General features: G+C 39.3%; 1 protein-coding gene and 1 non-coding gene across 7 annotated transcripts in view; both read left to right on the top strand.

The window, feature by feature from the left end:
- Nucleotides 1–13986, top strand: part of LARP4 (La ribonucleoprotein 4) — a 99528-nt gene that overhangs the window by 78779 nt on the left and 6763 nt on the right. For 5 of the 6 annotated variants that reach the window (XM_066257867.1, XM_066257866.1, XM_066257871.1 and 2 more), the window contains 5 exons: nucleotides 2499–2711; nucleotides 3490–3538; nucleotides 7757–7918; nucleotides 12962–13089; nucleotides 13205–13373. In XM_066257867.1, coding sequence (XP_066113964.1) covers nucleotides 2499–2711; nucleotides 3490–3538; nucleotides 7757–7918; nucleotides 12962–13089; nucleotides 13205–13373 — 721 coding nt within the window. The remainder of the gene's footprint in view (nucleotides 1–2498; nucleotides 2712–3489; nucleotides 3539–7756; nucleotides 7919–12961; nucleotides 13090–13204; nucleotides 13374–13986) is intronic. The other variant, XM_066257868.1, reaches the window with a different exon arrangement.
- Nucleotides 7481–7588, top strand: LOC136327986 (U6 spliceosomal RNA). Its single transcript, XR_010730031.1, has one exon. It is a non-coding gene; the product is annotated as a U6 spliceosomal RNA (small nuclear RNA).

The following is a 13986-nucleotide window of genomic DNA, read 5'->3' as shown; positions in this document are numbered from 1 at the left end:
GATCTGAGGGCTGTTTAAACCTAACTTGTCTGCTAGGGGTATTGAAATGTAACAAGAAAATTTAGGTGAAAGTTTCTGAACAGATAACATAAATAGCATTGCTACTTAATGATGTCATTTTCAGATATGATGGATAATATAAATATTTTAAAAATTACTTTCTGTTAGTTAACATACTGTAATTTTTATTGTTATTGAAAATCTATTTTGTCCCTGACCAAGTGGTGGCACAGTGAATAGAGTGTTGGCCTGGGACCCAGAGCACCCAGGTTTAAAACCCCTGCATTGTTGGCGTGAGTGCAGGCTCATCGGCTTGAGCTTGGAGTCAGTGGCTTAAAGCCCAAGGTCACTGGCTTGAGCAAGGTGTCACTGGTTCAGCTGGAGCCCCCAGTCAAGGCACATATGAGAAAGCAATCAATGAACAACTAAGGTTCCCCAGTGAAGAATTGATGCTTCTCATCTCTCTTCCTTCCTGTCTGTGTGTCTCTGTCTCTCTTGCTTAAAAAGATCTATTTTGTGCCTGACCTGTGGTGGCGCAGTGGATAAAGTGTCAATCTGGAATGTTGAGGTCGCTGGTTTGAAACCCTGGGCTTGCCTGGTCAGGGCACATATGGGAGTTGATACTTCCTGCTCCTTTCCCCCTTCTCTCTTTCTCAAATGAATAAATAAAAAAAATTAAAAATAAAAAAAGATCTATTTTGTGACAGAAAGTAATTAATCTTCGAAAGCATCATCTCTGTACCCTAATATTTGATGTTCTTTAAAGAGTAAAGGATAACTGGAGATGCTGTTGGAATTAATGTTTAATTGTTGGGCTTATCATTAGTATGAGGTTTTAAATCCCTGTTCAGAGAACCAGGAATTGGAAATGTGTTATTAACATTGTGAATTTATAATTATCAAAATAGAATAAAAATGGAGAAAACTGCAAGCAACAGGCCTAATATAAGTCTCATACTTCCTTGTTTTATCTACCATAGAACCAAGGTCCTCAAGTTGCTTGGACTTACTTTAGATGTTTTAACTATTGATTAAACTGCAATTTCTCTTTTACTTCCCTGCAACTTCTGCTTACAGATTGTTAGAGTTGGGTACTTACACATATTCCAAGATAAAAGCAACTTTTTTTTTTCTCCAGAGTTAGAAGCGGTAGGCCAGTCAGACTCCCTCATGTACCTGACTGGGATCCACCCAGCATGCCACCAGGGGGCAATGCTTGGCCCATCTAGGGTACAGCTCCACTGCGACTGGAGCCATTCTAGCGCCTGAGGTGGAGGCTATGGAGCTGTCCTCAGTGCCCGGGCCAGCTTTGCTCCAATGGAGCCTTGGCTGCAGGAGGGGAAGAGAGAGACAGAGAGGGGGAAGGGTGGAGAAGCAGATGACCGCTTCTCCTATGTGCCCTGAATGGGAATCGAACCCGGGACTTCCACACACCGAGCCAATACTCTACCACTGAACAAACTGGCTAGGGCGATAAAAGCTACTTTTGTTAGAAGTAGTATTTTTGTGTTTGCCAGATTTCATACCATAATTCATGAACTCATGGCAGACTGTTTGTTGCATATATTTTCCTCGTTTTATTGTACCATATATCAACCTTTGAACAACAAATTTCATGAGGGAATCTTAGTAAGAAGCTGTAATGTATCCTGACCAGGGATTGAACCTGCCACCTCAGCACTCTGGGATGATGTTCTATCCACTGAGCCACTGGCCAGGCCTGCCGCTCCCCCCCCCCCCATTAAAATTTAATACTAGAGATTATGTAATCTGTTTATGTGATGTATGTATATCTGTGCTTAAAATATAAAATTAATGAGAAATTAATAAGGTTAACCTTGCCTCCCCCTCAAAGAACCAGTTTTTATTCCCTTTAGGGAGATGTTTCCCCATTAAGCATGCATGGCATAGCCTCATTAGTAAGTTAAAGCCTGGCTGATATAGATGTGTGAAGTTTGCAACTTGTATTAAATAAAGTAGCTAAAATCCTAGTTTTTTGGTTTTTTTAAAGATTTACTTACTGATTTTACAGAGGAAGGGGGTTGGAGTGAGAAGTATCAATTCATAGTTGCTTCACTTTAGTTCACTCTTGCTTGTTGCTTGTTGTATGTGCCTTGACCAGGCAAGCCTAGGATTTCGAACCAGTGACCTCATCGTTCCAGCCAGCAGTCTATTAACTGCGCCACCATAAGCCAGTCTAAAATGCTAGCTTTATTCTAAGGATTGATATAGAAGTAGCTTTATTGTAAAGAACTTTGGATCTTTTCCCAAATATCTCCAAATAAGCCTTTAATGTAAAAAAATCTTTGCCTTTTAAAATAATACATCTGACAATATTTTGTACAATAATTTTATGTTTAATTTACTTAAGGGAAAATCAAGATACAAGAAGAAAGCAATTTTTAACTTGGCCTAGTAAGAGTTTCGATTATTAAGAGGAAAAATTTTGTCTTGTTTTGATTTATTCTTTCATGTGTATAATCTTATATTTCTTATAGTGTGAAGCCTCATTTTAGGTCATCAAGTGGTACAGAACACTCTGCAGAGGGCTCTGTGTCATTTGGGGATGGACCATTAAACAGATCTGGTTCAAGGAACTTTTCAGCTGAACGGCATAACCCTATAGTAACGGGGCTTCAGGAACAAAGCTGTCTTCCAAAAGAGGCTCCCACTTTGCAGATTGAACAGAATGGGGACTGTGGAAGGGGCAGGTAAGGAAATATGGTAATAAATATGGCAATAAGCCATGTGAAACTTCTTTGAAGCCCAGGATGCATAGCTCAGTTGGTTAGAGCATTGTCCAGACATGCCAAGATTGCATTCAATCCCTGGTCAGGGCACACAAGGAGCAACCAATGAATGCATAAATATGTGAAACAAAAAATCTGTGTTTTTCTCTTGCTCGCTCTTTGTCAAATCAATAAATTAAAAAAAAAAACACTCCTTTGATCATAAATGTGACTATTTGAAAACCATTATTAGTGTTTTCTTAGACTTAATTATTGGTGTATGCTAAATAAATATATTTTTGCATAGTATAGGTTAGTAATTTTTCATCGTTATTAAATTTATTATTCATATAGATTGTAGCAGAATCAGAGGTTTATGACAATTCTGAAGTTCTGTATTATTCACAGAGAAAAGAATGACTTAGAAAGATAAAATCCCATCTGCATTATAATTTAATTTCTTGCAATTTCTACACTATGGAAATGGGGTTATATATTTTAACCTCACCTGCCTGAATAAAACAAAACTGAACCCAGTAAAAATGTGCCCAACTTTGTGGTGGTGGTGATAGTAGTTGAGGTTTATGGTAGATCAGCTCAGGGCTCCTTCAGAAGAATATGAAGATTTAGACAATAATGGAGATTTAGAAAGTATAGAAACTTAAAATAGAAATTCACTCATTTTTAGTAGAATGTATAAATTTGAAGAAACTTACGAGTTCTCCCTCCTGCCACTCCTCTTTTTTGTTATTGTTAAAAGGAGAACTCTTTTTAGAGGTCGAAGACGACGAGAAGATGACAGAATCCCAGTAAGTATTTTTTATTTTTAATACTTCTGTTCATTTTGTTTTCTTTTGTGATTTACTATGGCATTGACTTGTGGTCTACCTTGGCTTTCTGGGTTTTTGTTTTATCTGTTATAGTGTGCAGCGAAGGTAAGTAGAGCCTGTGCTTGACCCCGAAATATACACTATTGTCACATGCACACACACCCTTAAAGTACACATATAGTTAAGGATTTGACCTGTGTTTCTCACTTTCTAAAAATATTGCTTCAATACCTAATAATTTCACATGATTTATAAATCAAAAATATGAAAATATTCTATAAAAAGTTTAACTCTTACTTTACTAATGGACATTTAAGCAGTTTGAACCTTTTGATTGTATAAAGAGCACTACTAAAAACAGTGCAATGGTAACTTCATACAACCAGCATTTTCTTTGTGTGCAGTAATATTTGAAGAAGACTCTAGAAATAGGGTTTCTGATTTTAAATTAATTTTAGCTTGGCCTATTAAGAGTTTCTACCAATTTAGAGGAAAGATTTTCTGTCTGTCTTGATTTATCCTTTCATGTATACGATCTTATATTTCTTTTAGTGTGAAGCCACATTTTAGGTCATCAAGTGATCAGAATACTCAGCAGACTCTGTCATTGCGGAATGGTTAATTTTTTTTTTTTTTTAATGAGAGAGATGGAGAGAGGGACAAATAGGGACAGACAGGAAGAGAGAGATGAGAAGTATCAATTCTTTGTTGGGGCACCTTAGTTGTTCATTGATTGCTTTCTAATATGTGCATTGATGGTGATGGAGGGCTACAGCAGAGTGAGTGACCCCTTGCTCAAGCCAGCAACCCCACGGTCAAGCTGATGAGCCCGTGCTCAAGGTGAATGAGCCTGCGCTCAAGCCGGCAACCTTGCATTTTGAATGTGGGTCCTCAGTGTCCAAGACCAGTGCTCTATCCACTGCTATCCACTGCACCACCATCTGGTCAGGCATGAAATGGTTAATTTAAAGCAATAATTTAATGAGTTTCTGCTAAATAGCTTTCTGTAGGGGTTGTGCCAATTTTCACCAACAAACAATACAGTTTCTGTTTATCCCATAGCCTTATAGAGGATATGCTTTTTTTTTTTTGACAGTCTGATAAGGCATATGATACTTTTTTTTTAATTTCTTTTTTCATTATTGATTTTTAGAGAGTGGAGAGAGAGAAAAGAATGGCAAGCATCAGTTGTAGTAATTGCTTCTTGTATGTGCCTTGACTAGGGAAGCCCAGGGTTTTAAACGGGCAACCTCAGCATTCCAGATCAACACTCTATCCATTGCACCAACATAGGTTGGCCCTGGCTGGGTTGCTCAGTTGGTAGAGTGTCATTCAGATACATCAAGGTTGTGAGTTTGATTTCCTCATCAGGGCACATAGGAGTCAACCAGTGAATGCATACATAAATGGAGCAACAATCTGAAGTTTCTCTCTTTTTCTCTCTCCCCTCTCTCTCTCTTTCTCTCCCTCTCTCTCCTCCTCCTCCTCTCCCTCTGTCTTTCCTTCCCTCTTTTCCTTCCCTCACTCCCTCCGTCTCTCCCTCCCTCCCTCAGTCTCTCCCTCCTTCCTCCCTTCCCTCCCTGGTCTCTCTAAACAATGAATCAATCAATAAGTAAAATTTAAAAAATAATAGTTCTGTTGGATGGTGTTAGAAACTGTTACACTATTAATTGTTGTTTTGGGGGCAGTTTTCTACCTACTATTAATTCTTATATCCACTGATCTTACAAAACCGCTTAAAGAAAAAAATTTTAAATTCTAGACTTTTTTCTTTTTGAATCATAACTTACCTAAATCAAATTATTCATATTTAATTTTTTTTGTGATTTGTTCATAGTGACGGTTTACCATCTCTTAACTGGGGCCAAAAGGTGTTGAGGAATAAAAATGATACAGTAAGATTTGGCGGTCTCAAGAAAACCCTGCCTAGAATTTGCAGATATATCATAAATATGTAATATAATATTGATTTTACATGTATAAGTAGTGAATTGTGTGCGTGTATACTATATATATTGTTTAATATTTGGTATACATATGCTTATAAGTATGCATATATCACATAAGTACCGAAACACATTTTCAAAGAAGAAAATGTATTGCAGTATAAGAAAGAATAGTCCTTAGAGCAAACTTGGAACCCTTTAAAACAGTATTGTTGTTTTTTCATTTATAGTTTTCTATAATGTGACTTTAGGCGAGAACTTTTTGAGGATACTGTTGTAGCAGTCACATCCTCGGATGGCCCTGAACAGTTGAGAAGAGGAGAGATTAGGTTTGAGGTCTTGTTTAATATGTTGAAAATGTCAGGATTGAGGACTGAAGGTTGAGATGAATTAAAAGGAGATACATATTTTCCAGAAGGAAGGGCAGGGGTGGGGTGCCCTTGTGCAGAAAGGTGATCTTTGCTAGAGATAAAATATAGAATGTAAGTTTAGTCATAGTAACTGAAGTTACAAAAAGTATGATGAGATCGTGGCAGAGTACTCTTTAGGATTAGTGATTTTAAAAAGGGGCCAAGAATGAAACCTTAGGGAATGTAGTAGGTTTGGTCTGAAAAGTGAGATTATTCATTATGTTGTTTGATGTATTCAATCAAAATCTGAGTGGAGATTGCTGATAGGCAAGCAAATGGTTGTCTGGGTTTTCAGGTGAAGGTCTCTGCTGAAATATTTAAAGTGAGTTCAATGATTTTTGGTAAATTTTCAGAGTTGTGCAACCAGAAAGTCTCCAAAAAGTGAGATTGTTTTAGGGATTGTTTGCATATAGATAGTAGTTGAAGTCATATATAAAGGATATCACACTGGGAGATTATGGAAAGTAAGTATGTAACCGTATAGAAACCAAAAAGACATCAAAAGAAGTAGAGAGCGAAGAGTACACGATTGTCAGATCTGAGAAGAGAAAGGGCTATCACAGAAGTTAAAGGAGAAATGACCTCCCAAAGGAAAGAATGTTTACCATGCCAAATGTTCTTGAGAGATCAAGAAAAATAGTCTTCCAGCTTTTGCATTGTGGAAGGCATAGGTGACTTGTTAAAGAGTTCTTACTTGTGTAATGAGAAGAGAGGTATTGAAGTAAAGGAGGAGATAAAGCAAGTGAGAGGTTTGTCAAAGGATAGCAAAGGTGGTAGGTGAAAGGGAAAGATGAGATTTTCAAGGAAGGATATTGTTCTTTCAACTACAGCTAGTGCTCGACTTAATGACCACGATTGTTTCCGACAGACCGGTCGTAACACGATTTGGTCGTAAGTTGAGTAGGCTATATGTACAGTACTGTGAAATGATGTTATAAAAATCTTTAAGTCCTATTTTATTATAATTTTCTTTCATTATTGTGATATATCATAATTTTCTTTGTTCATTTTATGCCATTTGTATCATCTCTACACCATTTTGTTTCTTATTTTTATATTTGTCAGGTTTAAGTAAAACACTGCATTACCAGTACAACTGGTTTAATATTTGCAAAGACAATTTCCTCTTGGTAGACATCTTGGGAGGGGTTTGATGAAAAATATCCAAGACACAAAACACAAATTGCTGTATCAAGTCTGGGATAACAGTTGAAATGGTGCACGCAGAGATGGTAGTGCTACTGGAAGCTGGTCTGCACTGTCGTTCGCCCAGCTGGGCAACGCTTGCGCTGCCAGACGCAGAGCAGTTGTGGCTAGTGATTGTGGTCGTGAAGTCGAATGGTCGTGAGTTGCATAGGTTGTAAGTCAATCAATATTTGTATATGGAAGGAGAAAAGATGATGGCAACTTTATGTGAGGTAGGGTTTTTTGTTACTATTTTTGTTATGACAGGGTATAACTAATTTAGAAAACAGAATATTGGACACTGATTAGAAGGTTTAGGAGTGTGGGAAAGGGAGCTGACTAAAGATAAATAGGATTGATAAAGACTAATGAGAGCTTATGCTCCTTTTGGCGGCACATACACTAAAATTGGAGTCATACAGAGAAGATTAGCATGTTCCCTGTGCAGGAATGACATAGAAATTTGTGGTGAAGTGTTCCATATTAAAAAAAAAAAAGACTAATGAAAGCTCAACTGAGATGAGAAGCCAAGAATTTATAAGGGAACATTACTGTGCATTAGGGTAGAGTTTGTTTTTTGAAGCTTTCAGCTTCTGTGGTACAGGATTAGAGAATGAGATAGGCATGTGATCTATTTTATGATTTGTGTCTTTTAGAGACCACATCCTTCAACAGCTGAAGCAGAGATTCCAACACCAAAGTTTGACTTATTGGCCTCAAATTTTCCTCCTTTACCTGGAAGTTCATCAAGAACACCAGGTGAACTTGTTTTGGAGAGTAGGATGTCTGATGTTGTTAAAGGTGTCTACAAAGAAAAGGTAAACATTGAAACATCTAATCTACCTTATGGGGACTGTATTAGCCTATGTTTTCAGAGTTATTATTTAAGTTTTTATTTGTACTTAATAAGTATTTCTAACAGATTTTATTCATGGCTTTTCAACATACTTTGAGTATTATAAAAAGATTTAAGATAAAACTACGCAAGGTCATTAAAATGTTTTTCTTACTTTTGCACATCTTTATCACTCAGCTTGATAGAACTGATTAATGGAAAATGTCATTTCCATTTCAGTGCCTATAATTAACCAATGATGTAAATGAATTCTAAGCTAGTTTGGTAAATTCAGTCTTTCAAATAATGTAGAGTGGGCTGTGCTCTCTTTGGAACATGCCACCATCTCTCCCCTCCCCTTTTCTTTCCCCAGGGTTAGGAAGAGGGCACCCTCTCCATTCCCTTTCTCCCTCTCCCTTCCCCAACCTCACCGCCCTCCTCAACCTGCCAGAACCTCTCCTTCCTCTTTCTTTTCTCAGTGAATATCTCCCTCTCCCTCTCTCTCTCTGCCCCTCTCTCCACCTCTCACCTTATCTCCTCAACCTCCAAGGGCCCTTCTTTTGCTGTAACTTGTTTACTGAGCCCATTTCTTTTACGGTTTACTTCTACCTCTGTCACTTTATCTTTTTTTTTTTTTTTTTTGTATTTTTCTGAAGCTAGAAACGGGGAGAGACAGTCAGATAGACTCCCGCATGGGCCCTACCGGGATCCACCCGGCACGCCCCTGGGCGATGCTCTGCCCCTCTGGGGCGTCGCTCTGTCGCGACCAGAGCCACTCTACCGCCTGGGTTAGAGGCCAAGGAGCCATCCCCAGCACCCGGGCCATCTTTGCTCCAATGGAGCCTCGGCTGCGGGAGGGGAAGAGAGAGACAGAGAGGAAGGAGAGGGGGAGGGGTGGAGAAGCAAATGGGCGCCTCTCCTGTGTGCCCTGGCTGGGAATCAAACCCGGAACTTCTGCACGCCAGGCCGATGCTCTACCACTGAGCCAACCGGCCAGGGCAATCTTTTTTTTTTTTTTTTTTTAAGTGAGAGGAGGGGAGATAGTGAGACAGACTTCTGCGTGTAACCTCACCTTGATCCACTCAGCAACCCCTGTCTGGGGCTGATGCTTGAATCACCTGAGCCATTTTTAGCACCAAAACTGAACTAGTCTCAGTGCTGGGGGCAATGCTCAAACCAATCAAGCCACTGGCTATGAGAGGGGAAGAGGGAGAGAGAGAGCGAGGGAAGGAAATGGCCTCTTCTCCTCTGTGCCCTGAGAGGGAATCAAACCCAGGACATCCATACCCTGGGCCAGTGCTCTATCCACTGAGCCAACTGCCCAGGTCCTCTATGACTTTCTAAATAAACTTTCTCTTATAATTTGAATCTTGGTTCTTAATTCTTAGATTTCAAGAACCAAGGTTGCTAAACCGATGTTAACACTGTTTTCCTGCTGCTAATACAATGAGATGACTGGAAAAGGGAAATAAAAGAAATAATGATGGAAAATGGATGTCAGAATATTTTTTAGTGTAGAGCTCTCCTTTAATAAATCTTCATGTCCCACAAATTTTTCTCATTTTCTGCTTTTTTTTTCTAATTCAGGTTTGCTTGTTTTTGTGACAGAGAGAAGGACAGGTAGGGACGGACAGACAGGAAGGGAGAGAGATGAGAAGCATCAGTTCTTCGTTGTGGCTCCTTAGTAGTTCATTAATTGCTTTCTCATATGTGCCTTGACTGGGGGACTACAGCAGAATGAGTGATCCCGTGCTCAAGCCAGCAACCTTGGGCTTCAAGCCAATGTAACCTTTGGGCTCAAGCTATCGACCTGGTGTCATGTCTGTGATTCCTCGCTCAAGCCGGTGACCCAGCACTCAAGCTGATGAGCTGGTGCTCAAGCCGGATGAGCCTGCGCTCAACCCAGTGACCTGGGGACTTCAAACCTGGTTCCTTCGTGTCCCAGTTCAATGCTCTATCCTCTAATAGAATATGTACACAGTATATCTAGGCTTATAATGGAAACAGTTGTCTTCTGCAAGCACCTTCCACTCTAGCTTTTTCTCCTGACATATATTGTTATATTTTTAATTTACATGGTTATGCTGCTATTTCTTGACTTTTCCGTTTTAAATGTTGTCTATTAACTTTATGCTTTAGAAACTAAGATTTAGTTCTCTCCTTTTTTTTTTTTCCCCTTGTGGGAGAGACAGCGAGAGTCAGAGAGAGGGACAGACAGGGACAGACAGACAGGAAGGGAGAGAGATGAGAAACATCAATTCTTCATTGCGGTTCCTTAGTTGTTCATTGACTGATTTCTCATATGTTCCTTGACCATGGGGCTACAGCAGACCGAGTGACCCCTTGCTCGAGCCAGTGACCTTAGGCTCAAGCTGGTGAGCTTTGCTCAAACCAGATGAGCCCGTGCTCAAGCTGGCGACCTCGGAATCTTGAACCAGGGTCCTCCACATCCCAGTCCAATGCTCTATCCACTGCGCCACCACCTGGTCAGGCACTGGTAGACTTCTTTAATCTGGAAATTCATGACCTTCCATGCCAGAAAAATTTCCTATATTTCTCTTTGATAAATTCTTCACCTCTTTTCCATTCTTAAATTCTTAATTTGATATTAGATCTCAGTTTTCTTTTTTTGGCTTTCCTAATTTTGATCTTTGTACTTGTCTCATTTTTCTTGTTTTAATTGCGGTAGACTACATATAACATAAATTTACCATCTTAACCATTGTTAAGTGTGTACAGTTCAGTAGTGTTAAAGACATTCACATTGCTGTGAAACTAATCTCCAGAACTCTTTTTGTCTTATAAAACTAAAACACTACCATTAAATAGCAGATCCCATTCTCCCTTCCCTCAGCCCCAGGCAGTTACTGTTCTCCATCGTCTCTGTGAATTTGAATTTGACTATTCTAGGTACCTAACATAAGTAGAATCAGAGTATTTTGTCTTTGTGGCTACCTTATTATACTTAGCATGATGTCCTCAGATTCATTCATTGTTGTGACATGTGTCAAGACTTGATTCCTTTTATTGTGCAGTAATATTTCATGTATCAAAATACAGTAGTTTCTCTATCCATAATTTTGCCTTCTGTGCTTTCAGTTACCCATGGCAACGTTACCTAAAAATATTAAATAGGAAATTCCAGAAATAAGTCATAAGTTTTAAATTGCCTACCGTTCTGAGTAGTGTGCCTGGGGATGTGAATCATCCCTTTGTCCAGTGTATCTACCTTGTATACAGTACTCAACCTTTAGTCTTGGTTATCAGGTTAGTTATCACTGTATAGTAGTTCTTGAATTCAAGCAACCTTTACTTTACTTAATAATGGCCCCAAAGTGCAAGAGTAGTGGTGCAGGAAATTCAGGTGTGCCAAAAGAAGCCACAGAGTGCTTCCTTTAAGTGAAATGGTAAGTACAGGACAGTAAGATTTTTTTTTTTTTTTTTTTTTTAATTTTTCTGAAGCTGGAAACAGGGAGAGACAGACAGACAGACTCCCGCATGCGCCCGACCGGGATCCACCCGGCACGCCCACCAGGGGCGGTGCTCTGCCCCCCAGGGGGCGATGCTCTGCCCATCCTGGGCGTCGCCATATTGCGACCAGAGCCACTCTAGCGCCTGAGGCAGAGGCCACAGAGCCATGCCCAGCGCCCGGGCCATCTTTTGCTCCAATGGAGCCTTGGCTGCGGGAAGGGAAGAGAGAGACAGAGAGGAAAGCGCGGCGGAGGGGTGGAGAAGCAAATGGGCGCTTCTCCTATGTGCCCCGGCCGGGAATCGAACCCGGGTCCTCCGCACGCTAGGCCGACGCTCTACCGCTGAGCCAACCGGAGGACAGTAAGATATTTTGAGGGACAACATTCACATAACTTATTTTAGTATATTGTTGTAATTATTTTGTTTTATTATTAATCTCTTACTGGGCATAATTTACAAATTAAACTATCATAGGTATGTATGTGTAGGATAAATCATAGTATATATAGGGTTCAGTACTATCTACAGTGTCAGGCATTCACTGAGGTTTTTGGAACGTATCCCCTGTGGATAAGGGGGGGACTACTGTTCCACATTTTATTTATTCATTCACCAGTTGATGAACATTTAGGTTGTTCTCACTGTTTGCTACCCTGAACATTTGTGTATACATTTTTTGCAGGTACTTATTTTCTCTTGGGTTTGTACCCAAGAGTGAATTATGATAACTCTAAGTTTAACTTTTTGAGGAACTGCCAGACTACTTTCCAAAGTGGCCACACCATTTCACATTGCCATGCTCAATATATAAAGGTTCCAATATCTCCATATCATCACTGAATTGTTGCCTATCTTACTGACGATAGCCATCCTAGTGAGTGTAAAGTGGTTTCTTGTGGTTTTGATTGCATTTCCCTAATGACTAATGATATTGAACTTTTTTTTTTTTTTTTTTGACAGAGAGAGAGAGAGAGAGGGATGTATAGGGACAGACAGACAGGAAGGGAGAGATGAGAAGCATCAATTCTTTGTTGCAGCACCTTAGTTGTTCATTGATTGCTTTCTCATATGTGACTTGACTGGAGAGCTACAGCAGAGCAAGTGACCCCTTGCTCAAGCCAGCGACTTTTGGGCTCAAGCTAGTGACCATGGGGCCATGTCTATGATCCCACGTTCAAGCCAGCAACTCTATGCTTAAGCTGGTGAGCCCGTGCTCAAGCTGGTGACCTCAGGGCTTTGAACTTGGGGACTCCACGTTCCAGTCTAATGCTCTATTCCCTGTGCCACTGCCTGGTCAGTCTGAACATCTTTTTATATATGCTTGTTGGCCATTTATATACCTTACTTGGAAAAGTGTCTTTATAAGCCCCATTAAAAGTTTTTTAAATTCAATTACAGTTGACATTCAGTATTACAGTTATATACAGCATAGTGGTTAGATATTTATGTAAGTTGTGAAGTGACCCCTTGGTGATTCTAGTACCCACCTGACACCATATGTCCCTATGCTGTACTTCACTATAAGTACAATTTTTAAATATGTTTTTACTTTAAGGATAATGAAGAGTTTAGACAAGTTAGTTGCCCAGTGCCTGCAGAGGATGAACAGACAGACTGCGCCTCTGCCCAGCAGTTCAATATAAGTACCAGTCCTTCGTGTACAGCTGAGCCTCCTGCTTTAAGGTACAGGTTTCAATATAGAAGATCTTCCATATTAAGATTTCTTTTTCTTATGATCATGTGCTCACCTGTTTCTGTGTGTTATACTAAGTTTAATGTCAAACTCTTTTTTTCTTAGTACAACTCAGCAAGAAAAGGATCTAATAGAGGATTACACTGTTCAGAAGGATATCCTCAACCAGACAGATATATCAGTTTCTTCCCCAAGTACTACAAAGCCATCAAGGACAAATACTGCTTCACTATGTAATAGTAACATAAATGCATCTGTAACTGGGGCCCTACAGGTAACACGATGAATTTAGTTCATGTGAGCCAAAAATAGTAGGTTAAATAACGAGAACTTTTTTCCCTGTAACTCTTTGCTATAGCAGAATCATTTGGAAATAGCACAAATTGGGGCTGCCTACATCCTAAAAAAGTTGAAGGAGTTTAAAGTCACTATGAAGAAATGGGGAATTTAAGCCATGTTGAGGAAGTAAATAAGTTACTATTCATCATTTCTTTTGATTGCTTTTTTTCTGGTCATTAAGTGGTTAAGTAAAGCTTCTTTCTTATCCAGGTTATATTGTATGTATCATTTTTAGGCTAGTATGAAGAGGCTTTGAGCTTCTTGAGAAAATTTTTTTGTATAATGCCTAACGAGTCTGTGCAGCCCATGAGGGGCCACTCATTTTTATTCAATTTCCAGAATCATTTTTATAATAGGAAAATACAGAAAAACAGGTGAAAAAAACCACAAAATTTACCTATAATACTTTCACTTATTGATATAACTAGTAGCATTTTGGTACAACTCTTTCTTTTTCAGGATAAAGAACATTTTATCTTGTGATTTAATTATGATAGTAATAATAGAATAAGAACTGTCCATTATTTAATACCTAGTGTGTGCTAGGA

The sequence above is a fragment of the Saccopteryx bilineata genome, chromosome 2 (assembly GCF_036850765.1).
Source record: "Saccopteryx bilineata isolate mSacBil1 chromosome 2, mSacBil1_pri_phased_curated, whole genome shotgun sequence".
Lineage (NCBI taxonomy): Eukaryota > Metazoa > Chordata > Mammalia > Chiroptera > Emballonuridae > Saccopteryx > Saccopteryx bilineata.
Note: the sequence above shows the minus strand (reverse complement) of the source record. Positions and strands in the feature narration are given on the sequence as shown.